At 36.8% G+C, this 27,744-nt stretch overlaps 3 protein-coding genes across 5 annotated transcripts in view; 1 reads left to right on the forward strand and 2 right to left on the reverse strand.

The window, feature by feature from the left end:
* LOC307159798 (solute carrier family 66 member 2) overlaps nt 1-22,075 on the reverse strand; it is a 45,439-nt gene extending 23,364 nt beyond the window's left edge. Inside the window, exons 1-3 of one of the 3 annotated variants that reach the window (XM_079873414.1) lie at nt 21,719-22,065; nt 18,926-19,168; nt 17,751-17,884 (exon numbers count right to left, since the gene is read on the reverse strand). In XM_079873414.1, coding sequence (XP_079729540.1) covers nt 17,751-17,884; nt 18,926-19,125 — 334 coding nt within the window. In that variant the 5' untranslated portion in view covers nt 19,126-19,168; nt 21,719-22,065. Of the gene's footprint in view, nt 1-17,750; nt 17,885-18,925; nt 19,169-21,224; nt 21,436-21,718 lie in introns of those variants that run through there. The other 2 variants (XM_079873415.1, XM_079873416.1) reach the window with 2 other exon arrangements.
* A 384-nt stretch (nt 22,076-22,459) lies between these two features.
* Nucleotides 22,460-26,524, forward strand: hsbp1b (heat shock factor binding protein 1b). The gene is made up of 4 exons (XM_079873417.1): nt 22,460-22,638; nt 22,897-22,963; nt 25,990-26,116; nt 26,218-26,524. The coding sequence occupies exons 1-3, from the start codon at nt 22,594-22,596 to the stop codon at nt 26,109-26,111; spliced, it is 234 nt and encodes a 77-aa protein (XP_079729543.1). The 5' UTR covers nt 22,460-22,593; the 3' UTR covers nt 26,112-26,116; nt 26,218-26,524.
* A 961-nt stretch (nt 26,525-27,485) lies between these two features.
* Nucleotides 27,486-27,744, reverse strand: part of LOC307159797 (DNA topoisomerase I, mitochondrial) — a 34,287-nt gene continuing 34,028 nt past the window's right edge. Inside the window, exon 20 of the mRNA XM_079873413.1 lies at nt 27,486-27,694. Within this exon, the coding sequence (XP_079729539.1) occupies nt 27,592-27,694 (103 nt within the window). The 3' untranslated portion in view covers nt 27,486-27,591. The remainder of the gene's footprint in view (nt 27,695-27,744) is intronic.

Raw genomic sequence — 27,744 nt, forward strand, 5'->3', positions numbered from 1 at the left:
GACATTTGTTGCAATAATACTTTAGGCCTAATAAATCAACTTTTCAGACAGAATGAATACATTTGTGGAAAGTTTCATTTTTAGGCTTTTAAATGGCACTTGCATTCATTTCATACTAATGAAAAGAGCCTGATGAGATTTATAATGTGTTTGGAATTTTTCTATGTCCCTGCCAATGTGTGGATGCCATCTATGGTGGTTGCACTAGGTTTCTGGGTTTTGAGAACACTAATTAAAGTAGGCATGCTTAAGAACAGATGCCCAGAACTGTTCAGAAATAGCATGTTTAGTAGACACACACACGTCAGTCTATCAATAACCTACATGAGTCTTGACTCCACCTCCATAAACCATAAATATTCAGTACAGCTTTCTTAGTGTTTTTTGACCGACATAATCACAACTACTCAGACCTGATGCACTTTATGAATATTTATACAACGTGGTGATACTACTTTGCATTGATGCTTAGTATGCATGTGTTCAACATACTTTCTGTCAAGTGTGACCATTCTATTTATATTAAGCAGTTCTTTCTCTCTCTCACATGCACACAATTTATCCATGATAAGCAGTATGAGTCCTAATGAACCTTCTCATTCTGTCTTTTTGACTGACACAATCAAAACTACTCTGAGCTGATCCACTCAATGAATATTCATGCAATACAGTGATACGCACACTACTTTGCATAGGATTTCATGCATGTGTGCTCATAGCATGCACTTAATTCCTGCCAAGTGTGACCAGTCTATCTACATTAACATCCATGTGGAGCTCTCTGAATTTTAATTAGCAACCTTGTGGGTTAATTAGCGAAGCTGTTAATCAAGGAAAAGTGCTTTTTACATGCATGTGCCAAATTTGTTGTGAAACAGCTTGATGGGATTATGAGGAAACATCTGGAACAGGGAGAGGTCAAGCACAAAAGTCCCACTTCGAACACCCCGACCCAAATGTTTCCACAACCTACAGGTGACCTCAGTGAGCTCTGACAGCCCTGATGCACTGATGCAACTTTACAGCAATATATCATTGAGAAAACTATGATAGTGTGATGGGTCGCCTCAAGGTTTGCCCTTGGCTGGATAACATTTCGCGTTGGAAATAGGTAATCGATCGAGATCCTACCTATAAGTGACTTCAAATTAGACGAAAAAGATAATTAGGTAGGGGATCAGGAAGGGTAATTAAGCATTTGACCCCAAGGGGAATGACTAAAACAGCTTGTGCTGAGAAAATACTTAAGCATCTAGAGGTTGAACATCTGTGAAGACGCCAGAGAGATGTCACTAGGGGTTTGACTGCATGACAATACAAAGTCGAATGATTAATTTAACCTAAGTAATTCACAGCACTACAGTGTGACCTTTTGTGATCCATGAAGGTTTATGCTTTTCTCTTACAAAGCACCCTTGGGTTAAAGAGGGTGGCGACTCTTGCGGATTAACTTCACTCGTAACATCGCCCACAACCTTCCGGCATTGGAACTCTATCGCAACAACCAAAACTAGAACATACTGCAGTGCAATCACAGCACAGCAAGATTACTAGGTAGCCAACAGTGATGCTTGAAATAGGAGAGCTGATAATTCGCTGATTGTGATGTCACGCAATGGCAGTACTGCAACTCATGAATATTAATTTAGGATAGAGGTACTGAAGCAATAAAAAAAAGAGTAATTAAAGGTACACTATGTAACTGTTTTATGTTTAAAATGAACACAATTTTAATAACGAGTCAATACATCATCAGTCCTTCATCCAAAACATATTTTTGTCTTACTCTAATTCACTATGGTAAGCCTATTATAAGTATTTATATTTTAGACCAGTCAAGGTTTTTTACGGGAAATTACGTACAAATGTCACTCAACTGTGCGTGTCTCATATCTATAAATAGAGAAAAGTTGCTCCGGCTACTTTGACGCATGTGGTATAGGTAAGTTTTCACAATGACCAAGAAAGGTTGACATGGAATTTCGAACCTCCAGGGAATCACTTAGATCATCTTTGATAATTCACACTGCGTGATTGTCACTCAAGTGAATGAGCCTACTGTTAGCTAGGCTTAAAATATTTTTTACACAGTGTTGTTAGTTGTAGAACAGTGTTACAACTAAGCCGCCAAGTGTACAACGATAATGAAATGAAAACGGAGCCACACAAATTTTCAGGTTTGAGTATTTATTTTGCCACATTTAACTTTGTTGGACTTTCACAAACAATGTTGGAATTTAAATGTCAAAGTATGATTTTTTTTCTTCACATTTGTTTACTATACATTGATCACTTGTTTATTTATTTAGCCAGTTTTTCATACAATAAACCCTTTAAAATGTGGTTTTGAGCTCATTTTTATATTACTATTAATAATAATAATTTTGCATGCAGCTGCCACACACAAATATAATTCAATTGCAATTACAATATTTGATTTTATTTATTGCAAAATTGTGCAGCCCTTTCCTATATCTTTATCCATGATATTGATCCATGATTGGATGAGGGATGGATGTATGGACATCTATCTATACAGATGTACAAACTATACAGATAAAATAGTACTGAATTATATGTGTTACAAGTGTTACAACTAACTCCGCTGTCTGTTACAATTAACACCGCATATGGGGTAAGTTGTAACATTTGCACTTCTGTCACTTTCAGTGCAACTGTATGAAAATGGTTCAATTGTTAAGTGTTCATTTGCATATGCTGCTTGTGTAAAAAAAAAAGAAAAAAAGATTAATCTAACTTAAATATTTTTTTCATAATTGAGCCAAAACCAAAATGTGTTAGGTTGTGCCCCGCTCTCCCCAACACCAGGTTTTTAGTTACAAGGTCAGTCATTGTTCATCGCAAACTAAACATATGGCAGAAGGTCTCCCAACCACATCAGAGAGCACGTACACTAGGGATTATCAGTCATTTAAAGCTGCCTATCTTCCTCTCAGCTCTCTTGTTAATGGTGTATACTGGTCGATATTTGAAGCCATTATTGAACAGAGGCCTAATTTTCTTCAGACCATCTCTGCTTATCACACTTTCCCCCTGTCCAGCTGCTTTGCCACTGATGGTCATACAGATCACCTTCGCTCAATGATTGTGCATGTGTCTGGATTATCCTACAAAATCTAAATCGTTCAGTGATAAATCTAAGTGGCCATAAAATGAGAGGGGAAAAGAGAGATTGGAGTGTGAAAGTATTGTCTCAGACTGTAGCCTGCATGTCTATTCTGTTTGAGTTCACTAGTCATCCTTAACCAATCTCTAACCTCAGGAAATGACATCGAGATCGCTTTGCAAAGGCAATTATTTAGGTCCACCTGTGCCTTCAGTCATCTTCCAGCTAAATGCGGTAAGTGCAGGTGGCCATGGAGGGAGGGCTCATGCAGAAAGCTCTATCACTTTTCCCAGCTGTGCAGAGAAAACAGAAGTTTATCTACAGTCATGCCCCCTGAGCCTGCAACAAACACACAAATGTTTATAAAGCAAAGAGGTTAACCATTCATAACCGTTAGGACTTCAGCTTTGAATTAAAGATGTACAATATTTGTACTGTAACACGGGTGCACTCAGAGATGAAGGAAAGCAGATAAAGGTATTTAATAGCCGCATTTCCACTGTCGGGCCAGTGCGAACCAGGGCTTTAAACGGGCCGTGCTGGGCTAAAAGCCCCGGGCCTGTAGCACCGAGCCCAAAACCATGCTGAATTTCCACCGTCGGGCCAGAAGCTCTGCAGCGCCTCACTAAAACCCGCCCGTAACACGCCTCTCTACTACGTCACACAAACCCATCATTTCACCAATAAATGGAAGTTTTATCAGAAAACGAATCAGAAAGAAATCTCTGGAAACTAGTGAGATCGCAACGAATTCCAGAATGTCAGAATTCTACCGTAAAAAATACGGTAGCAACATTTTAGGTTTTACAGACTTAACTTAAGTTTATATCTGATATAATGTAAATTTACCAACCTATTGAAGTACTAATATCTGTTTTGTACCATTGTAATACACTGACAACCACCAATCACAGTCATATACTGAATCAAAGCTCATCACAATTATCTTTTCCATAAGAAAGTTATAATTGATATATAGAAGCTGCACAGCGTCATTCACGCAAACACTAAACACCATCATGGTAACACACATGACATTTAAAAAATGCAATAATCATTAACAACATTAAATGTAACATGTAACAACAAACCCTAATGTACATAACTGATTAGAAAAAAATGAAGAAAAACTATGAAGAAACAGTAATTTCAACAAAAATACTTCAAATGTGAAGTGTCACGCAGGGAATTGTGGGAATGTCAATTTATGGGTTTTCAAATGACTTGTTCTTTTTCACTTCCAAAAACTGTAAATTTAACATTAAACATGAATGTATGGTTAGATCTATCACAGTTATTTACCGTATATAGTACGGAAACTTTCAGTTAACCAATTAACAGCTTTTACCTGTTGCATTTTTATGGCCTTTTACCATTAAAATCACGATCATTTTTTACAGTGTACCGTTATTTCACAAAAGAAAGAGGACACACTATAGGCTACTTATTCAGTCGTGTGTTTATTTGTAGGTACAGGACATATTTACATAACATTATAGGAAGAATGATAACTTCTACAAATATGCCACCAAAAATACAACCTGAGGAGCTTTAGCACTCTCTCCCAATACAGTTATATTTTTAGTCAGAGAAACAGAGGAAGATTGCTTTAAAGTTGCTTTATTTTGTGACATATGCGGAGCTAAATATGGATATCAGACAGTCCGGTATAAAAAGATGAGACATAGCCTACTGACAGATAAAATAAAAACATGATTATGATAGCCTATATGATTTGTCTGATTTCTTCAAGCGGTCATATGTACCATGTTTACTACGGTAGGCTAATGGTTAGCGTTCATAGTCTTTTGCATCGCATATAAATATTTCTGCCTTATACAGTGATCAGAATCCACATCGTATCACAAACAGAAGGTATTCAAACATGAAAGTGAGTTTTGAGCTAAAATGATTTTAAAAGTCATTAATGCCGATGATAGCTGGTACATGGAATCATCCAGCGCTGCCGTCTCGAGACTCAGGTAAACACCGCCTCTGTTCGTAACCACTCCTCGAGCCCGAGTTGGACCGCTTTGGACCAAGGGATTCATCGGGCCAAAAAAACGTGGCCGTTGGTCCCGAGGAAGCCCAGATGAGGCCCGATCAAGCCCTGGAAGCGACAGTGGAAACACAACTGGCCCTGACAAGCACTAGCACGCCCGCTTTTATTTTTAGATTTAGATTAAATATCAGATCATTAGCAACAATTATCAAACGGTCACTTAAAGTTAATCTTTAAAAACACTTCTTATTTAATAACATTTACGTAAATATAAAATATAGTAATTTATATTGCATATCAGCTATTTAAAGGTCGTCCGCCATAAGGGAAATAAATGGTATGTAGAATTACACTGGTCAAACCAATATAAAACCCCACAGTCCACTTTCAAGGGATGTGTGAGGTCACTCAAAACCAATTAAGTAACTCTTAACTCATGAGTCCACACTACCACATCAGTGTCAAGTGATGGATTCTCTGCTGTATGATGAAATCTTACCCTCATGTCAGCGATTACCCAGCCAAAAAACTCAACGGACAGCTTGTCAGCACTGACCAGTATTTCATCAGGGATTCTGGAGTTATGAGGAAGCATTAGGCATGCAGGAGAGGGAGAGAAAGGCTAGATGAGATAGAGAGGAGAGCACTAAAAGCAACTCAGATACGGGTTACATAAGACTACGCAACACAATGACAGTGAGCCAAGGACACAGCATAGAGAACACACACACACACACACACACACACACACACACACACACACACAGACGCTGCAGGAGGGATTCCCCAAACAACTAAGCTGAGCCAATGCAAGATTTACCTGCTATGACAATGCAGCCGTTTGTGCCGCACCATGACTGCGTAAAGACTGCAGAGAGCCAGGATGTGCTGCACAATTCATTCAATTACATAATTCACAGTGAAAGGGAAGGGCGTGAAACTCATGTTAATGAGATAGGGGGAAAAAGTGCCACCAAGACAAAAACGGACAATGTACAGATGGAGGTGAGAGAGTGGGTGTGGGGAAAAAAAGAGAGATTAGAAACTCATTTCAAAGTCAGAGCAGAACAATTCATCAACAACTACAGCAGGATGTGGGATTTTAATGGCGCAAGGTGAATCTGTCTCTTCATAAATATGGGTTTCTTCAAATAAGGGAACTTTTGTGCTCCAGGAGGAGTTGATTTTAAGGTTTCAAGAACCTTTTTGGGTAACACTTTATTTTACAGTGTCCTTGTTACATATGTTACATGTACTTACCATAGTAATAACAGTTATTATGCATAATTTCATGCAACTAACCCTCAACCAAATCCTAATCCTACCCTATCCCTATAGTAAGTACATGTAGTTGATTAATATTACTCAGTACTTAAATATATTACACTGTAACAATGACCCCTTAAAATAAAGTGTAACCCCTTTTTGTTATATGAAGGTCACACATTTCTCAACACGACTTTCAACATTTATTTTCATCATTTATATTTGATACTTTCATCATGTAATCAATGCATATGATTTACCTTCAAGCCTTAACTTCAATATTTAGTGTGTGAAAATGACGCATAATCAATTTTGTCAACAAATGTTTCTCGGTTGTAGCATCATTTCCACCATGACAACAATTCTGCAAAAAGAAACAAATTCTGCAAAAAGTGTGAAAATACTATATATAAAATAAATATATTTTTTGATAGATATTATTCCAGCGATGAAATTAGCCATTTTATTTTATTCATTTTATATATATTATTATTTTATATATAAAATGTTTAAAATGTAATTTCCACCACTGCCATTTCAACACAATAAGTTTAAAAAGTAAATGAATAAAAAAGGGGAAAAAATACTAAAAAGTGTGTAAATATTTATTTTTGACCAAATAAGTGTGTCTACAGACTTACCACTAAGTGCTCCAATTTTTGATATTTATGGCAATTAGTTATTCTTCCGCTGCTGTGAATGCCACGACTCAAATATTCAAGAGAGCTGTATAATAAAAAAGCAGGATGTACAGCCACAGGACTTGAATGAATTATTTAGTTTGACCGTCTCTTTTACTGCATCTCTCTCTGAATTAAGAAATGCTGCAGTGCAGCCTGTAGGAGCTAAGATCCCACCACTGTCAGCTATTTGCCCCCTCTAGACACAGAAAGAAATGGACAGGACTACAGAGCCATGCAACACACACACACACACACACACACACACACACACACACACACACACACACACACACACACACACACACACACACACACACACGTTGTGTTTTCATGTTTTATGGGGACTTTCCATACAATGATTTTTATACTGTATATTCTATCCTTTTACACTAAACCTAACCATCACAGAAAACTTTCTGCATTTTAACATTTTCAAAAAACATCACTCTAATGATCATATGATTTATAAGCTGTTTTTCTCATGGAGACCAAAAATGTTTTCCCATAAGGACAATGATTTTTCGATATTGCCATCTTTGATTTGGGATATTGCCATCTAATGTAGGGTTTAGTAGGCCACACACACACGCACTTTCAACAGTCCATCCCATTAACAGGCTGTGACTCTTTTTAGCAAATGCATTTCCACAAACCTCCTCTTGCTTTCTGTCTGTCATTCATTTTTTATGTTGATGCTTTACATTAAAAATGTGAGTCTTCATCTCACCATCTCACCACAAAGTCAAGAGGGTGAAAGGTCATACGTACACTTTAACTTGATGCATAAGTGTATAAAGGAGGACACAGATGACCTTGTGTCTTCAAGGATGCCACAATGATGTATAAAATCAAGTGACACCCAATTATGGGCACTTTTATCCCTGTGGGCCTTAAAACTCCTTTTTTTTTTTTACACTAGTTTATGTCTCCTAACAATGTCCAACAGTGAATATACAAAACATAAAATATAAATATAAAGAATATATATATATAATCTTTCTTTCTTTTATAGGAAAGTCATGAAAATTCTTACCAAAAGTGTCACTTCCACCACATCTCAAATTATGAATTCTGTTTAATACATTTCTGTGGTGGAAACGACATTTTGAACATTTTTGGAATTAAATGGCTAGCTTTGTCTTGCTAAGACTAATTTCATTTCGTGACATTTCGTGCACAGTTCTCACAATTAAATAATATTTTCACCTTTCTTGCATAATGTCATAAAATTACAGCTTGAGCGGAAACATATTCTGATCACAAATGAGATTTACCTTGATTTCTGTTCAAATAGACAAAAGTGTTCATTGTGTCATTTTCACTGCAGAAAAATACAAAATTGAACAAATGACAGCCTTCACACACGGATACACAATTAAAACTTTGTTGGTAGACAAACAAAAGTTGTCTTCTGCTCATGTAGCTCTGTGTAGCACAGAGCAGTGGGCATCTTTTATCTCCTACCTGATGAAATAGGTGGAATCTGTCTGCATGCGTTTGATTGATGATACAGATCCGGTTTTAATGGGCCTTGAGAGAGAAAGCAAATAAAAGGAGAAAGGGATAGAGCAAGTGAGGAAATGAGAGAAACAGCCGAAAGAGAGAGAGATAAAGATGGAGAGCTAGAGTCCGAGTGAGAACGAGAGAGTGCAATCAAAGGAAAGAATCTGGGCTCACTGGAGAAAGCAAAAGGAAGAAGTGAAGAATAGTGGGGATCCATTACAAGAAATATGCAGCAGCGCAAACAGTAAGGCAGAACTCAACTCCGAGGTCCGAGTGGGCATTGGAGAGATGTATCTGATGCCGGTCATTTTTAATGAGGCAGCGAGGGAACTGAAGTCCAGAAAGCACAGCATGATACGCATGGTCAAGGCAGAACAAATTCCAAATGAAACCTGGAAAGTGAATTAAGTTACCGTACCATATATGGTAAAAAGTTGGGTGTAATTTTACTGTAAAATACTGTCAAATGTATGGTTTTTGCACGTTAAAAACTATGAACTGCATTTCATTTGCAGTTAAAAACATAAAAGGGCATTCTCAGAAGCCCCATGATTATACAGGGTGGGCCATTTATATGGATACACCGTAATAACATGGGAATGGTTGGTGATATTAAAGTCCTGTTTGTGGCACATTAGTATATGTGAGGGGGCAAACTCCTCAAGATGGGTGGTGACCATGGTGGCCATTTAGAAGTCGGCCATCTTGGATACAACTTTTGTTTTTTTCAATAGGAAGAGGGCCATGTGACACATCAAACTTATTGGTAATGTCACAAGAAAAACAATGGTGTGCTTGGTTTCAACGTAACTTTATTCGTTCATGAGTTATTTACAAGTTTCTGACCAGATCTGTCAGATCGGGAGACCTTGGGGGCCATTCAACTGGCCCACGACGACCAATCCACTTTCCAGGAAACTGTTCATCTAGGAATGCTCGGACCTGGCACCCATAATGTGGTGGTGCACCATCTTGCTGGAAAAACTCAGGGAACGACTCAGGGAAAAACTCCTAGATGAACAGTTTCCTGGAAAGTGGATTGGTCGTCGTGGGCCAGTTGAATGGCCCCCAAGGTCTCCCGATCTGACCCCCTTAGACTTTTATCTTTGGGGTCATCTGAAGGCAATTGTCTATGGTGTGAAGATACGAGATGTGCAGCACCTGAAACTACGGATACTGGATGCCTGTGCTGGCATTTCTCCTGCGGTGTTGCTATCAGTGTGTGAAGAGTGGGAGAACAGGGGTGCATTGACAATCCAACACAATGGGCAGCACATTGAACACATTTTATAAGTGGTCAGAAACTTGTAAATAACTCATGAACGAATAAAGTTACGTTGAAACCAAGCACACCATTGTTTTTCTTGTGACATTACCAATAAGTTTGATGTGTCACATGGCCCTCTTCCTATTGAAAAAACAAAAGTTGTATCCAAGATGGCCGACTTCTAAATGGCCACCATGGTCACCACCCATCTTGAGGAGTTTGCCCCCTCACATATACTAATGTGCCACAAACAGGACTTTAATATCACCAACCATTCCCATGTTATTACGGTGTATCCATATAAATGGCCCACCCTGTACTTTAAATAACTTGGTTTTTTTCCCTTAATTTTGTTAATGGTGTTTTGCCTTTGTGTGTATGACCCTGTGCACAATATATTGTATTGGCCATGTATTTAAGTCACCATTAAATCACAATCAATTCTTGTTTTTTATTGCAGTATTTACTATAAATGATTTATCCGTGCACATCATTCTTTTTTTTAAATTCATGTGTCCTCATAATTTTTAGTCAAAATAACTTCCCCATCCACTTGAAGCAACATTTCTTCTCTGCTCTGATGGCGTGTTTTTCGGCTGGGACGACCTGTCAGTCACTCACACAAGGTCACAGCAATAGCAAACAACAACGATCCAAAGATCCAATCAATTCCCGATTGACAAAATCAAGTCAAAATCCCGCCCCACATTTGTTTCTCATTCAAGAAGCTGTTTCACTCAGATATATACATAACAATAGCGAAGAAAAGACTATTGCAACATGCTTACAATGAACTCGAATTAATGTGGTATGAACTCGTAACTATTGTGTCAACTCCATAATTATGGTGATTATCAGTACATTTTAAGATAAAAAAGAGACCTTGGTGGTTAAGGTAGCTTGGTATATTAACATTATATCACTTGAAATATACAGTTATAAACTGTTAAATAAACAGGCACCAATATTCCATTCTGTAATACTAAAAATACTTGTCACAGGTGTTTTTTTTTTGTTTTTTTTTACAGTGAATTTCTGGCTACCACAGCTGTCAGCTTTTTACTGTAAATTGAACAGGATTTTTTTCTTACAGTGCTGGGTCTAAGTGAACTCTCATTAATAATAGAAATGAGGCAGGCAACATGTGGAATAGAGGCTTCTGGGGGTAAGTGGGGGCTAACCAGCACTCTCATTTTTCATCCATCTGGACTCTGTCACCAGAGCTTTCACATCTACAGTGTGAAAAAGCGGGAGAGTTTAGGAGCCATTGTGCCATCTACTGTACATCTGTCAGGGGTTGCGTGTAGCTTAATCCTGGGAAAGCGAGATGAGTGACGCAGAGAGACAATATAAACACTTTTAATGAACACTACACAGTAACATAACTTTACCACAAGACAATGAACAGAGGATAACTGCGGGCTTAAATACAATGACGGAAGGCAATCAACAAAACAGGGAACAGGTGAGAACTAATGAGAAACCATGACATGACAACTAATGAATGACTAGAACTCAGACAAAAGGTGACAATGAACACTATGACTATAAACTAAACAAGACGATGAAGCAGAAATTGATCATGACAAGATCACATGTTGCATACTGAATGGTGTTTAGGCATACTAGGAGCAGTATGCTCCCAAAAAGCATCTTTGAACTGTGAAACTTGATTGTGGGTGTGAGCTCATGAGTCGTCATGCAATTTGGGCTGCAAGCCTTGAACAGTAATTTAAGTCGAATGCAAATAAAAAAATAGTGGGATGACCCGGATCAGACTTTTATTAGGGATCTTGCATCAGGAATAACCAATGCAGAAGCCCCTATAAAAGCATTAATGAGTGTAAAAACTCACAACAAAGCGAAAGCCAGAAGGGTGAATCTCATTAAGACATGCCCAGGGTCACATTTCACCCCAAAATCAAAAGGGAAAAAATGCATAAAGAAAATGAGGTCTTCCATTTTCATGAAATTTAAGCATGGGTTTTGTAAGATTCATCCATCTAGAGATAGAAATACAGTTAGGGAAGGATAGAGTAAGAGCCAAAGGTATTATGGAGATGAGGTTTGAGAAAGAACAGCAAAAGGGCAGCAGGAAAATGAAAGTGCATAGAAGAAGAAAGAGATTTGACTCACTGAAGAGCTAGAGATGATGACCCTGCTGCACTGTTTCAAGCTCTGTAAGACTGTCCACTTACTTAGCTTTCACCTTGTTACATGCCATTGACTGTTCTGTCAGAGCACAGAGTGATTGAGGGATGGGGAGGGGACTTGCCTGTCAGAATACACTGCTGATTCAGTGAGTAAGAATCCCCTGCTGAGACCAGACTCGAGAACCGAGGGTCAAAGATGAACTCGTGAATTTATAAAAACGGCTCACACATAACCAGCAGATACAGCCATAGTCAGACAACAAAGAAATAAAGAGCTTTTTTCAGTAGTGTTAAGTATTTGAGTAAATGTAATTAGTTACTTCTTTTTGGCTGCTTTGTAGTTTTAGTATCAAAGATATTAGCAACCTCTATACTTGATTACATTTTTGAATAAGTATGTGCACTCTTTACTCCAATACATTTGTAATGAGAAATGCTATTAATTGTTACATTTTGCATGGCACCTAACTTTTTCTGCAGTTTATTTCTGCTACAAAATAAGTAATATCACCATCTGCAGGGCATTAAAGGTACTACTTCTTATGAGTTTTGCCCTTCCTCAAACAAACTTGTCAACAAGGCTACTTTACATGAATGCGAATGAATTAGCAGGTAGTTGTGAATCAGAGGTGTTTATATTTGAGATGAGGACTGGACTGCAGCCGGTGATGAGGCAGAAACCAGTGTCCAGTGCAAGTAGGCTTTGACTATTTCATTTTATTTAACATTATTTTATTTATCCATTGTATTCAAGGGAACTTTTTGAAGAATATTGTTTTACTTGAACCCTTTTTGAGGGTATATACAGTGGGGAGAACAAGTATTTGATACACTGCCGATTTTTCAGGTTTTCCCACTTACAAAGCATGTAGAAGTCTGTAATTTTTATCATAGGTACTCTTCAACTGTGAGTGACGGAATCTAAAACAAAAATCCAGAGAATCACATTGTATGATTTTTAAGCAATTAATTTGCATTTTATTGCATGACATAATACATCAGAAAAGCAGAACTTAAAATCTGGTACAGAAACCTTTGTTTGCAATTACAGAGATCATATGTTTCCTGTAGTTCTTGACCAGGTTTGCACACACTGCAGCAGGGATTTTGTCCAACTCCTCCATACAGACCTTCTCCAGATCCTTCAGGTTTCGGGGCTGTCGCTGGGCAATACGGACTTTCAGCTCCCTCCAAAGATTTTCTATTGGGTTCAGGTCTGGAGACTGGCTAGGCCACTCCAGGACCTTGAGATGATTCTTACGTAGCCACTCCAGTCCTTAGTTGCCCTGGCTGTGTGTTTCGGGTCGTTGTCATACTGGAAGACCCAGCCACGACCCATCTTCAATGCTCTTACTGAGGGAAGGAAGTTGTTGGCCAAGATCTCGCGATACATGCCCCCATCCATCCTCCCCTCAATCCGGTGCAGTCGTCCTGTCCCCTTTGCAGAAAAGCATCCCCAAAGAATGATGTTTCCACCTCCATGCTTCACGGTTGGGATGGTGTTCTTGGGGTTGTACTCATCCTTCTTCTTCCTCCAAACACGGCGAGTGGAGTTTAGACCAAAAAGCTGTATTTTTGTCTCATCAGACCACATGACCTTCTCCCATTCCTCCTCTGGATCATCCAGACGGTCATTGGCAAACTTCAGACAGGCCTGGACATGGGCTGGCTTGAGCAGGGGAACCTTGCGTGCGCTGCAGGATTTTAATCCATGATGGCATAGTGTGTTACTAATGGTTTTCTTTGAGACTGTGGTCCCAGCTCTCTTCAGGTCATTGACCAGGTCCTGCCATGTAGTTCTGGGCTGATCCCTCACCTTCCTCATGATCATTGATGCCCCATGAGGTGAGATCTTGCATGGTGCCCCAGACCGAGGGAGATTGACCGTCATCTTGAACTTCTTCCATTTTCTAATAATTGCGCCAACAGTTGTTGCCTTCTCACCAAGCTGCTTGCCTATTGTCTTGTAGCCCATCCCAGCCTTGTGCAGGTCTACAATTTTATCCCTGATGTCCTTACACAGCTCTCTGGTCTTGGCCATTGTGGAGAGGTTGGAGTCTGTTTGATTGAGTGTGTGTCTTTTATACAGGTAACAAGTTCAAACGGTGCAGTTAATACAGGTAATGAGTGGAGAACAGGAGGGCTTCTTAAAGAAAAACTAACAGGTCTGTGAGAGCCGGAATTCTTACTGGTTGGTAGGTGATCAAATACTTATGTCATGCAATAAAATGCAAATTAATTATTTAAAAATCATACAATGTGATTTTCTGGATTTTTGTTTTAGATTCCGTCTCTCACAGTTGAAGTGTACCTATGATAAAAAATTACAGACCTCTACATGCTTTGTAAGTAGGAAAACCTGCAAAATCGGCAGTGTATCAAATACTTGTTCTCCCCACTGTGTATATATATATATATATATATATATATATATATATATATATATATATATATATATATATAATTGGCCTGGATAATAGCATGAGTAATAGCACAGCTGCATTACAATTTGCCTGACTTAGCAAGAAGATGGAAATGTGATCAGATTAATTCCTGCCATCTGATATCATACATAGGTATATCACATAATCTGACATTTACACAGGAACCAATATAAAACACAGCAACACAGTGGGAGCTCCACCTATGCTTTTCACATAAACATGAGTCAGTTCTCACTGCTGTAAAACTGAAAATGTGCACACAATGAATAAACAATGAAAATGTAATAAAATACGAATTCTGAAAATTTAAACCTTATTCAATTGCATAATTGGCCAAATGGTCTCACTTGGATACATGTACTTTTTAAATTTCAATTGGACACACACCAGGGCGTAATGATATCTGAGTATCAGAGCTGACACCCCAGTAAGTGGCCACACTTGATTTGTCACAATTCAGCTCTGCGAGACACAGATAACGGCACCTGCCACTCCTCTGCCCAGATAATCCAAGAAACTCAGTGAGCATGCTCAAACAACCACTTCTGGTTTAATTCACAGTGACCCAAAAAGTATTTAGACACCTGAGTCACACTTAAAAAAATTTCACTGAAAAATATCAAACCAAGTGACATCTGCAAACAAATTACACAAGTGTGTTTCTTCATTTTAACTTCATATATTTCCCGTTACATAAATACATAAACATTACTGAATACATTTGGGGGCACTGTCCATCAAACTCAAGTCATGTACCACGTGTCTCCACAAGAGGGCTCTGCTGTTCTGGTTTTTAATGTCTTACAGTTAAAAATAAAATAAAAAATGCTTAAAAGTGTTACCATTCACTCAAATATCTAATCTTCATGTGACACTGAAGTGCTACTGAAATTAAATGCTACTGAAAACTCAGCTTTGTCTTCACAGGAATAAATTACATTTTAAAATATACCACAATAGAAAAGACATTTAAATAGTAACAATATTTTACAATATTACTGGTTTAACTAGGCCTATTTTTATCAAATAAATGCACCCTTGATGAACAGAAAAACTATATATATATATATATATATATATATATATATATATATATATATATATATATATTACAATTCCAAATTGTGTGTAATTGTTAGCTGCAGGGTAAATTTCCTTTTGTCATTATGACGGTAATAAAACTGCTAATTATTGTGAAGCCGTGACACAGTTGTGCTCAAATATGCAGATATACTCTGAAAAGGCCACTAGACAGAAAAGTAGACTGTGTGAAATAGAACTGACACAAACTCCAGGGCAAAGCTCACTGGCATTTAAAGCATACTCTAAAACAACAGATGAAACAAATATGGGACATTGGCTTTCTTACTTCAGTCTCCTAAAGGTCATACCATAACACTTCTCTCAACATCTATGAATTCATGTCAAATCAACAACAGTGGGAATCTTATGAACAGCCTGAGGGCAATCATTGTGAGTCAATGCAAAATAATTCATTTCCTGCAGCGTTAAACAGACCTGAGCTTTACACGTAACAACCTTACGTTACCCATAACTGACAAATGAAACGTGTGAGGGAACGTCATGCAGTATGTTTACAAAAGCGTATAGGTTAATTGGTCACTTTGAGCATACCTTCACAAGTGTACACGTGTGTGTGTTTGTGTTTTAAAGATCTGTTTTTGTAGCCTCACACTCACAGCTTGTGTGTGTGTGTGCGTGTATAGGTGTGAAGTTATGCAGGGACAGGTGGGCTGTAGGTCACACATAGCCAGCGGGACAGCCAGTGATTAAAGAGGGTCTCATTTGACGACTAACGTTCAGAGGGAGGACCCGATGTCCGTACTATTCTGGGTCCAGCACACACCCTTCCCTTCTGTTCCTGCTGTAACCGGACACCTTAACTGCCATTAAGGCAAACCTGCTGACACACACAGTTCTCTGTGAAACTGGATGTTCAGCACTGAACAGTCTGCTTTATTAAACAAAAACAACAAAAATTATAATGTGAACATTTCCAAATGTTATTTTTCAGTTGGAAAACATTATTTTACATAAGCTAACTGACATGGTGTATCCTTTTCCACACATTATAAGGGTAAAATTAATTAAGTAAAATCACGAATGCATTGTTAAACTTATAAAAACAAATTGTGACTGTATTATTAGTATAGTGGGGTGATATTAGGGCTGTCAAAACATTAAAATCATCCTAGTGTCAATGACAATGACACTAATAACATTACTTTTTGGTAGCCTATCCCATCTGATTTTCATTTCTAAATAAATTCACAATTAGGAAAGTCTCTCTCTGAATTTCACCAAAACTTTCAAGAAAGTTTCACCATGGTTTCTTCCACAACTGTCAAAACTCTCAGTCAAAGCTCAGGTGTCTCATTAAATAGAGAAGAGAGAAGAAGCTTTTTACAGCTTCAGCATTAATGGTTTTATTTCACAAGTTAATCACTGACTCATTCAAAAAAACAGTTTGCTGGTTAACCACATTAAAATGTATTTTATTTTACAAAAGTCCAACAATGTGTGCTGGTCAGCATTCACACAGGCTTCGCACACTTTATAACAAAGTGAAAGAAAGAGCTATCGCCTCCAGCTTAATCAATCAACATGGCAGGTGATTTAGGACTCTGTCTGATTTCACATTCAATTTTCTGAATATTACAACATAGCAAAATGTTATCATATAATCTCCCTCCAAGACAGTGATCTCATAAACTCACTTGAGATTGAGTTTTAAAACCAGAGAAAGCCAATCAACTGAAGCCTAACTTTATCATAAATCAATTCTGCGGAAGAGCAAAAAGGAAATTACACACAGTTTGCACCCTGGTCCACGTGATGCCAATATTCTCAGACACTTAACATGTTCATTATAAATGAATGTGTGACGACTAGACTGGCGCCCCAGGCAATGAGTAACATTCATGCTCTTTTAATCCCATCTACATGACAGCAAGAGAAAGATCCGTTATCTGTTTAGTAATGTTCTTGCATATATATATTTCATATATACCATTCACATCACCTCAGGCGTAAATACAACACTTGAATACGGCAAGGCCTTGTAGCAATCAATATAACTGGCACTTAACAAATTTCTACTTTCATCCAAGAGATTCTCACTATACTTTTCAACGAGTTATGTCTTAATATGATCCCCAAAAATATTGGACACTTTAACCACACTTAAAAATGTATGAATGGTATTACATTGAGATGAGCACAGCTTTCAAGAAAACTGTTTCACACTATACTGCTGGGTACGGGGTGTTGTTTAATGTGATTACCTGTGATGTGGTGCTGTTTGGTACTGACACGGTTGCTGCTCTGGATGGAACAGCACAAATGAAGCATAGCCAACATGGTGAGAATCATCACCACACTCTGCAGGAGCAAAGGCAGCTCAAACTGTTTGCCTATCCTGCAAAACAAAGCAATAAATACTTAATTTAAAGGTTAAGCTTGTAAAAGCTGTGCCTCTAGATAAACCAAACAGAACTGCAAAAATAACACCTGTTTTCACACAGGTTTCCCAGACTGTGCTGCCATTTTGCATTTGTCAAACAAACTGAAAACCCTGCCCCAAAATCACACCCTCGGTTGAGCCATTATGTTGTTAATGGCTATGCTGTTATGTTGGGCTGGTTCGGATACGCCAAACAAAGCCATTTTTGAAGCCACAGAGCTGGAAATGTTTATGCTTTTCAGAGAATACAACATATGAATGGCTAACTTATGGCTCTCTTTATATGTTAAAGTCGCAATGTAATCAAAGCAGAGACTTTTCTCCCACATTTTGACGTACATTCGAGTGAAATGGTTTATCAAAAATAAAAATGAGCTTGTAGTCGATTGTAAAAATGCAGATTTAAGTAGACCAAATGACTGGAGATGTCTGGCCAACATCATATGCCTTTTCGCCGAAAGATCAATAATGATTTTTTTTGCAATAAGAATTGTTTGCAATAAGATCGGCAAGATGCATTTGGAACATGCACTCTTAAAACTAAGGGTTCTTTATTGACATCTGTGAATCCATGAAGCTTTACCAACCATGGAACCTTTCCATTGCACAAAAGGTTCTTTATAGTGGAAATTTTTTATTTAGGTTATTAAAGTGTTTTTTGATGAAGGTTTCTTTTGGAACCTTTGTTTTTAACAGGGTAGATAGGGTGAAGTTCCATTTCTGAGTGTTGACTTAAAAACAATTTTCATTTTAATGTCCACTAAAGAAAGACAAAAGGAGCTTGAAACATATATAAAACTGCACAATAAAGCTTATATTGAGAATGAAGTCTATTCTCCAAACAAAAGGGGGAGCAAATAAATAAATAAATAAAAGAACAGGCCTACAAAATTACTAAAAAAAAATCAACGTTTATTAGTTAAGCTTTGTTCCTGTTCATTTCACATCAATGAACTCTATCTGATGCTGCTGTAACATTAACTCTCCTCCACTCACCAGAAGAAAATGCGAAGTATATTAGCAACGAGCAGCACCAGACAGACTCTTGTGGAGAATCCCTCTGCATTATTGGTCCTCTGGATCTCCTGGTACTGGGGGACGTAGGGCACCGCACCCCCAAACACCAACACACCAGAAGCCAGCCAGGACAGCAGAGTCCACGAACTCTCCATGTTCTCTTCTGACCCTTGCTCCATCACTTAGTCCTTAACAAAACACTCTCTTTACACTCATATCCCCCTGAAAGAAGAGATTAGGACACTTTTACATTTGATCACATACATAGTAAAGTACAATACAATGCAAAAAGAGGCATATACATGCCCTTGCAGCACCAATAAAAGCAACAGTGCCACCTTCAGTATCCTTAAAGCTCTCACAGGATCAACAATAGACTTACAATAAACACATTGTAAAGGATTAATGTGTGCCTTTCTAGAACTTAAATCCTATGAGAGGCCATTTTCATAGTAGTGAAACAGTTACAGTCGTCTATACACGCTGCCACCCAATCTGACAGTATCTCAGCTAAACAGGATGTTTGTGCACCAAAAGATAAGGCTTCTCTTTGTCTCTGACCTGACAAACATCTCCTCAAAATGATATAGGCTGAGTCACAAGATCTAGAATACACTGCTGAGAAGTTTCAAAATAGCTATGACTGAGCTTATGTTGCAGCATCATTTCCCCTTTTCAGCACAAGTCTTGGACAGATATGTTTTCTGAGGGGGGTGAACATTCTTTAAAGGATGTAGAAAAAGGAAGGATGTGTAATCTATGCTAACACAAAGCCTGGAAGAAGCTCATTTTTAAACCAACACTGTGTTATTGACCCATACATTTCCCCCAGTTTATATTGCATTGGATTATAGTTGTTTTTTCAACTGTAATTCAGACTTGACCTGCCAACATTTTAAATATGAAACTCCAAAACAGGAATAAATAAATCCATAAACAGCATTGCTGGAAAAATATGGCATACAAGGCAAAACATTACTGATGTTAGACTGTCAGTTTCATCATAACTTTATATTTGTTAGCCAGTTAGAAAATCTATTACCTTGCTGACAAGTGTTGATGGTTGAAAAGCAGCATTAGCAAAGTACATTTCACAGCAAAAATATTTTAAAGCAATTATCAAACAAACAAACGAACAAAAACCAAGATCAAAATCAAGCTGAAGGGCCCTGCGACATTTTAAAGTGGATTTTATGAGTTTAAGCAGTCAGATTAGTAAGGAATGTATAATCCATATAAATTCAACTGGAACCAAGAACTTTCGCATTGCTTGTGTCCTATAGTGGAGGTCTATCAGTAAAGTATATTTTCTGAGAAGTGCTACTGTACATAGATGTGTTGCATAACTTCTGCATTCCGTGGGGGGGTTGGGCTTTTCTGACATGTCTCCACCTCTCTCTTTTGTGTCTCCTGCATGAACAGATGTTTACATGCACACTTGTACAGTAAATAGATTTAGATTCCTGATCAAAAAGAAGAAGAAGAAGAAGAAGAAGAAGAAGAAGAAGAAGAAGAAGAAGAAGAAGAAGAAGAAGAAGAAGAAGAAGAGACAATCATTTTCTGGAATGGCAAACATGGCCATAAAACACGTTTGGTATGCTTGAGGCACTTCATGCACTTCATGTGCACGTCTGTGTTATGGTATTTAGAAACCGGATAGCACATTGAGACAGCAGAGAAATTCCTCATGGGGTTCCAACCTGAAGAGTCGGTTCAACTTCACACAGTAGTAACCTTTTTTTTAACACAGTTTTTTGACAGTATCTCCAAACTGCACGTTGCAAGTAGTTCAACCATAAACGTCTCGAGAGTCGAGACCTCAATTCAATTCCGTCACGCGCTATAGCTGTATAAATTGCAGCATACAATAGTGATGTGTAGTCTGAATCATTTCCGCGAGTCGATTCTTTTGATAAGTCAATCGATCGGTTCCAAAAAAATGATTTAGTGGATATTTTACGTCATCGTTGCTGTTTATTACATTTTAAATTAAGTTTTAGCTGTAATTTACAACTTGTAATAGTTTAATTGTAGCTACGTGTCCCAGTCAAGTTCGTCACATAAAGCCTAAATTAGAAGAAGCCAAGGCTGATTTGAATTTACAATACGGCCTTTTAAAATTAATTCATCATCAGGTGTAAAGTCATGTAAAAGTTATTTAAAACAATATGATCCACATGCAAGCTGATAAAAAGCGGTCAAACAATCGAGTTGTAAACAAACAGTCACTTTTATTTAAGCTATTTTATCTGCCAATTAAAGTAACTTTTCGCCTTACCAGTACGTTCTATAATCTCACCCACTGGTTCTCGAGCCATTATGAATAGGGCAGGCTATCCGGATTACGAAAGGATTTCAAATCGAGAACCGCATTTACAGAATTAGTTCGAATCGTGAACAAAATCCATTTAAACGATTCATCGAAAAAGATCCGACTCAAAAAAACGATTCGTTAAACGATCACGAAGGAGGATATAGACAAACCACTCAGGGATATGCTCGTTTATATACTGTCTATGGATATGCTGCGTGTACAACTTATCTGCATGTTTTGTCTTGTTCAATAAAGTGAACCTGATGAATCAGAGTGAACATTAATGCAGTATCGCGTTTTAAGAACTCTCAGATCAGAAATTTCAGGCATGCACCGCGAAGCTTTAAGCACTACTCAAAACTCTCTGCATATTCAGCAGGTTTCGCTTTACTGTAACTGCTTGATTAACAGAAAGAAGTTGTAAAGAAAAAAAAAAACCGTAGTAAGTTCAAGCATACCTTATTTCGGGCGAAGACTTGTTTGACAACTTAGCCTTATAATAGCAGCTGCACACTCATGAGCATATGCTGTCTCATCTAGCCATCATCTAGTCTAAATCAGGCTGATGCAGTTTGGAGATGTGGGCTTGGCCGCGCGCAGCTTTCATCGGTTTAATGTTACAGAGGAAGAGGGAAAAGTAAATAAACAGGGAGAACACCACGTAGATCTTATCAAACCAAATACAGCGCTACCATTGTACTCATTTTGACAGTAAAGTTTAACGTCACAACAACAACAAAACAACGACCGTCAGGCTATCCTTTATAAACTGAACAAATATGACAAATAAACAACTTGCCCACAACATCTTTTTAAAAATAAATTATCGTCCAATATATATTTTGTTTTGCCCATTTGAACCTATAGTCTTCTTAAGTGTGACTTTAAAACTACTTAAAGGCCAAAATATATCAACTAAAAAGACTTTGGTAGGCTAATCTCTGCCTCTCCTACACCTAATAAATAAATGAACAAAACAACCATTTTTGTCAGTAAGCAACAAAATCAGCTGAATTTTCTGGCATTTTCTGGCATATCCTGCTGTAATTTGTCGCTGGTTTTAATAGATGAAATGGCAGCATCTTTTGGATGAGCAGCACTGACTTGCAGCTGCGCGTCTGTCTGTCTGTCTGATCACGCCAGAAGCAGATTTGCGTGCCTGCAGCTGAGGTAATCTCTCACCGAGAGGTCTCTAAAATCTCGCGATATTTGTCATGACTCCGTGATTTGGCCAACAGCTGATTTTTAGAAAGCAAAGAGCTGGGAGGATACAACATTTTAAGAAGAACAAACATATTTTGCAGTTGTACGAATCTATTTATTAAAATAAAAAATGGCCGAAACAGACCCGAAATCGGTTCAGGATCTCACAGCAGTGGTAGGTTTGAAAATGAACGAAATTGTTGTGGTTTGCGAAGCTAGGCTAATGCTAGGCCATGTTTATCTGTTCTACTTAAGATGATTTTGATGCGATATAAACTTCGTTTAACGTTTCGAATTAGATATTTGTCGGATAATATTATTGTTGTGTTTTAAAGAAGCAGATTTACTTGTTATAATGTTTTATTTGAACATATGTACATATCTAGTTTGTGCAGTCATAAACGCTAGATTAAATGCATGTTTTTCCTAACAGGTGCAGACACTGCTGCAGCAGATGCAGGACAAGTTCCAGACAATGTCAGACCAGATCATCGGGAGAAATATCCTTTCTTGTTTTTTATAGAGCTATAGAGTTTTTCCAAGTAGGCGCCAGTAGTCACCGATATACTGTAACGTCGTTACCTCAAATTTTAAGATCTACTTAGAGGTGTTTAAGTAAGGCTACTTAATATTTAGCTATGCTTTATTATTTAAATAGTATTGGAAGCCCATTTCCGCCACATAAGAAAAGAAAAAGCAAGCTTTTGTAAAGCATTATGACATAAATTTTACCATACTAAGTCATAATTGAGATGCAGTTTAAATTACGTCATAATTAATCGAAATGGTGACTTACAAAGTTATGATTAAAATTGACTTTGAATGTCATATTTTAAATTTGGGCACACTTAAGATTAGGGTCCAATTCTCATTAACTATGACTTTTGCCTCAATAAACTCCTAATTACTGCTTATTAATAGTTAGTAAGGTAGTTGCTAAGTTTAGGTTTTGGGTAGGGTAAAGGGATGTAGAATATAGTCATGCAGAATAATGCATTAATATGTGATTTATAAGTACTAATAAACAGCCAATATCCTAGTAATATGCATGCTAATAACTAACTAGTTGATAGTAAGAATTGGACCCTAAAGTGTTACCTCGAAATTTACTCTACTTAATGACTTGTCATTTTTTTTTTATCTTATAAATAACACTTATTATGTCTTATGACTTTTAATGTCATAATGAAGATTTACCATAGCATGATATGAAATATTGTAGAATTCAAATAAAGGTTTTAAAATAAAAATGTTGCCATATTCAAATAATGATTTTAAAATAAAAATATTGCCATATTCAAATAAAGTGTCACTAATTAAACTAGTATATGTTCAGCTATTTGTCAGCCTCTTACATGTCTGCATCTCAAAGAGATTGCAGAATTCAAGCGACAAATGAGAATATGTTTTATAAACAAAGCTCACCTATGTTCATCGACAGTTTTCTGCATCCCTCCGCTACCCCGTTCCTCACTCTTGGCTGGGGATATACAGGGGAGACCTGAGTTTGGGCTAAATTCCAAGCTCTTAGCCATCGATCCCCTTAGACAGCATGCCAAATACACTTATTATATTTTTTTCATTTATTCAATCACCTTATAAGTGTGAACTCGTGGAAACTGCCACTGGTAGTCAGACTTTATTTATTTGTTTAATAAAAAAATATTTTTGGTGTTTAATTGTAGATTAGAATCGATAAGTAATTTTTTAAATTGCATTTATGAAAAGAAGGTTCAGCACCCAAGGCTCTATCGCTATTGCCTCAATGGTGTACAGTGTCTTTGGTCGGATTGCCAGCAACAGCCATTAGGATTGTTTGTGATTTTGTCTTAGTCACTTAGGAGTCCTCTTGACTAGTAACGCGCCATAGATTTAGAGGCTACTTTCAATGCTAAAATGCTTTGTGAAATACTCCAAAATTAGGACTGACATGCCCATTTTTTTTTTTTTGAGTTTCTCCTAAATCTGCAATTAAGGAGCTACTTTTAGCCTTACAATGTTTTGTGAATACGGCCCCATGTGTATAAATGTGAGGCAGGTCAAACTGTCAATATTGGAGAGATTAATCCAGGTCTTTAACCATTAAAATGCCACAACCACCATTATTGAACTGAAAGCTCCACATTTTCACAGAACCAGAATTTACCGCATTCACGACAACCACATCATCAAAATCCTAATCGCCTAAACTCTACAAAAATACAAATGCATGAATGTTTTAACCCTCAGACGGTCTTCGTTTCGGAGTCACATCATGGGCCTTCCCGGTCAGAAGTGACCGGACACCTAAAAATGAAACGTCCTCCATCCCAGTAAAACCAATGCAATTTATTTTTTCTATAATTTTTTTTTTTTTTTTTTTTTGTATTTTGAGAGAATTTTATGAATTTATTAATATTTATGGTCTATTTTTGCCATTGAAAATAATAAAAAAAATTATATATATATATATGTATTTAAAAAATATATATTTAATGCAGTATTTTAGTTTAATATAGAGTCTAGGCCTTCAAAAAAAAAAATGTTTTAAGCAGATTAGCACCATCTGGTGAGAGTATGGAGAGAAAGCGTAGAACCATGGTGTAACCACTAGATGGCATGTACAGCTTTCTATGGAGAGGCATGTGAATTCCCCAGCTGTTTATGGACACATTTACCTTTTTTTTTTTTTTTTTTTTTTTTTTTTTTACAGATTTTGTAACAAAAAATGCAATTCATTCAATTATAATACTCTATGTAAAATTATATTTAAATTATTATTATTTTTTTTAGATTTTTTGTCAATTTCCCATTAATTTCCTATGGGGGTAATTTTTGACCGAAGACCACAAGTGTGACTATTTTTTTTACGACGACTTAGCATGCTCGGATCATGACCTATTTTTTTTGTGTTCACATACCTAATGCCATAAAAGTCACCAAGTTTTGTAACATTCCGATGAAGCTGTGATTTTTAAAAATTCAAAACAGATTTTTTGTAATCAAAATTTATTGGTGTGTATGTGTATAAAAGTGTGTTTGTATGTGTGTCTTTTTTGCACTCTTGATGTTGTAGAGTGTCACCCCTTTACAGCTGTGTACTTTTTTTTAGTATTGTGGCCGATTTGTAGATTGTACACACAAAAATTCGAAGAATTTTTTTTTTTTCAATTTCCCATTCATTTCCTATGGGTCGGTCATTTTTGACCGAAGACCAAAATCGTTACTATTTTTTTTTTATGACCACTTAGCATGCTCGGATCATGACCTCAATTTTTTTTTGTATTCACATACCTAATGCCATAGAAGTCACCAAGTTTCATAACATTCCGATGAAGCTGTGATTTTTAGAAATTCAAAACAGAAAATGCTTCGGTCAGAAATGACCGAGGACCGTCTGAGGGTTAATTCAGTATTATTAGATTGGAAGTTTAGAATACACACTTCTGTTTACAAATCAAAATCATAAGCAAATATTCCTTTAGCCTCTCACTTAATATGTGGGTTATCACCTGTACTAGTTCCCATCTTCCTTAACAAGATTCACTTGATGAAATGAGCACCCGCATCGATGATCTAGAGAAGAACATAGCAGACCTGATGACTCAGGCAGGAGTGGAAGAGAATGAAGGAGAGAACAAGGTCAAAGAGGGAGGAGAGGCCTCCTAGTAGAGGTAGTTTAATTTGATTTCTATTGTTTAAAAGTTCTTTAGGTTTGATTCTAAATGGCATTTAATTCTGGCATACTGTAGTAAAATGCACTTATCTTTCACAGGATGCTGAGAAGACACTATACACACTATTCAGGAGCAGCAAGATTTTCTCTATGGTGACTAACATATTTTGGTTTGATGTGATGCTTTTTTAAAAAAATATTTAGCAGGAATTCAAGTCAGTCTTAATGCTGTGACTATATGCTACCCTTTTCCTTTATGGACTGCAAATAACTTTTTAAACATGACATCCAACTGTAGAAACGAACCCTGCATTACTGTAATAACAGCACTAGCCCAAGTGCCAACCTAACACCATTCCTGTTCAAATAAATTTGTTGTTGAATTAAAGTTGTTTCTTAAAACCTGTGCCCTCATCTCTCTATATTTGTAGATTTATTAAACCATTCACTATTTTACCTCCATTTATTTGCTGGCAGGGGCAAGTTAAACATGTCAAAGAAACATATCTTGACATGCAAATGACAAAATGAAAGTGTATGCCTCAAATACACTAACAGGGTGAATTCTTGGAAATGTAAAATTACTATATGACTGTGTTATAATTGGTCAATATGTAAGCTGGGAAAGTTGATGATTAATGCCTTAACACCTTAGAAATTATAAAGTCAAGTCACACCATTATCAAAGACTTATGTTTTTTTTTTTTTTTTTTTTTTTCATGAAATATCTCAAATCAGAAAATCTTTTAAATCAGAAAAAAAAAAGAGTTGTAGTGATGTATATTGGTGAATTACACTGGATCTAAACAGATCATTCTCAAAAATCTGTCAAGAACATGTCTCTGCATTTTGCCCCAAGATAAATAAAAATTAACATTTTAACAAAAAAAAAAAAAAAAAACTAATTCAATAATAGTTTAAATTAAATTGAAGAGTATTCATACATCATGCCAGTAGGCTATATGTCACAGAATTTAATGAATGGAGTTTTTAATAATAATAAAAGAAGAAAGTCTATTAAAATTAATTCTGGACTAGAAGGCTTTCATTGCTGTATTATTTTTCACATCATTATAATTAGAATAATTGTGATAATGTCACACTGCAGCAACAACAACAAAAAATCCTTATGGTCAAAAAAAAAAAAAAAAAAAAACTTATATTTAAATTTCTTTCTGATTTTGAGGTGAAATGTAAAACATTTTTCTCCCAAAAAACTTTTGTGGTCATTTACATTAAAAAAAGGACTTAAAAGGTTTCCCTACAAGGAATGAACATTTATTGAACTCTTAAAATAATTTAGAACAGCTGAATTTGATTAAACAATATATATATATGTATATACTATATACATATATATATATAAAAACACTATCACCAAAGAACATGGCTGCACAATTCAGTTAACAGTTTAGATTACAATATATGTTTGCATAAAACAATGTGTTGAATTGAAAAATGACCAAATCCCACTCAGAACACAAAGTCATGTTCAGTCATGTCGACAGCCCAGGCAAACTTATCCCTTAGGGTTTTGTTGTAAATTTTATCCAGTGTCACCTCCATGTTCTTACACCTAGAAGCAGAAAATAAAGTAAAACACTGAAATAATAATTTTGATATAAT

Source organism: Squalius cephalus (genome assembly GCF_949319135.1).
Source record: "Squalius cephalus genome assembly, chromosome: 6".
In the NCBI taxonomy this organism is placed as follows: Eukaryota; Metazoa; Chordata; class Actinopteri; order Cypriniformes; family Leuciscidae; genus Squalius; species Squalius cephalus.

What these genes read in the sequence shown, in the direction of transcription:
- hsbp1b (XM_079873417.1), top strand. Translation starts at nt 22,594, where the DNA reads ATGGCCGAAACAGACCCGAAATCGGTTCAGGATCTCACAGCAGTG. An exon ending in TTCAGGATCTCACAGCAGTG is followed by an intron (nt 22,639 to 22,896) that starts GTAGGTTTGAAA and finishes TTTTCCTAACAG; the next exon opens with GTGCAGACACTGCTGCAGCA. An exon ending in AGACCAGATCATCGGGAGAA is followed by an intron (nt 22,964 to 25,989) that starts ATATCCTTTCTT and finishes AACAAGATTCAC; the next exon opens with TTGATGAAATGAGCACCCGC.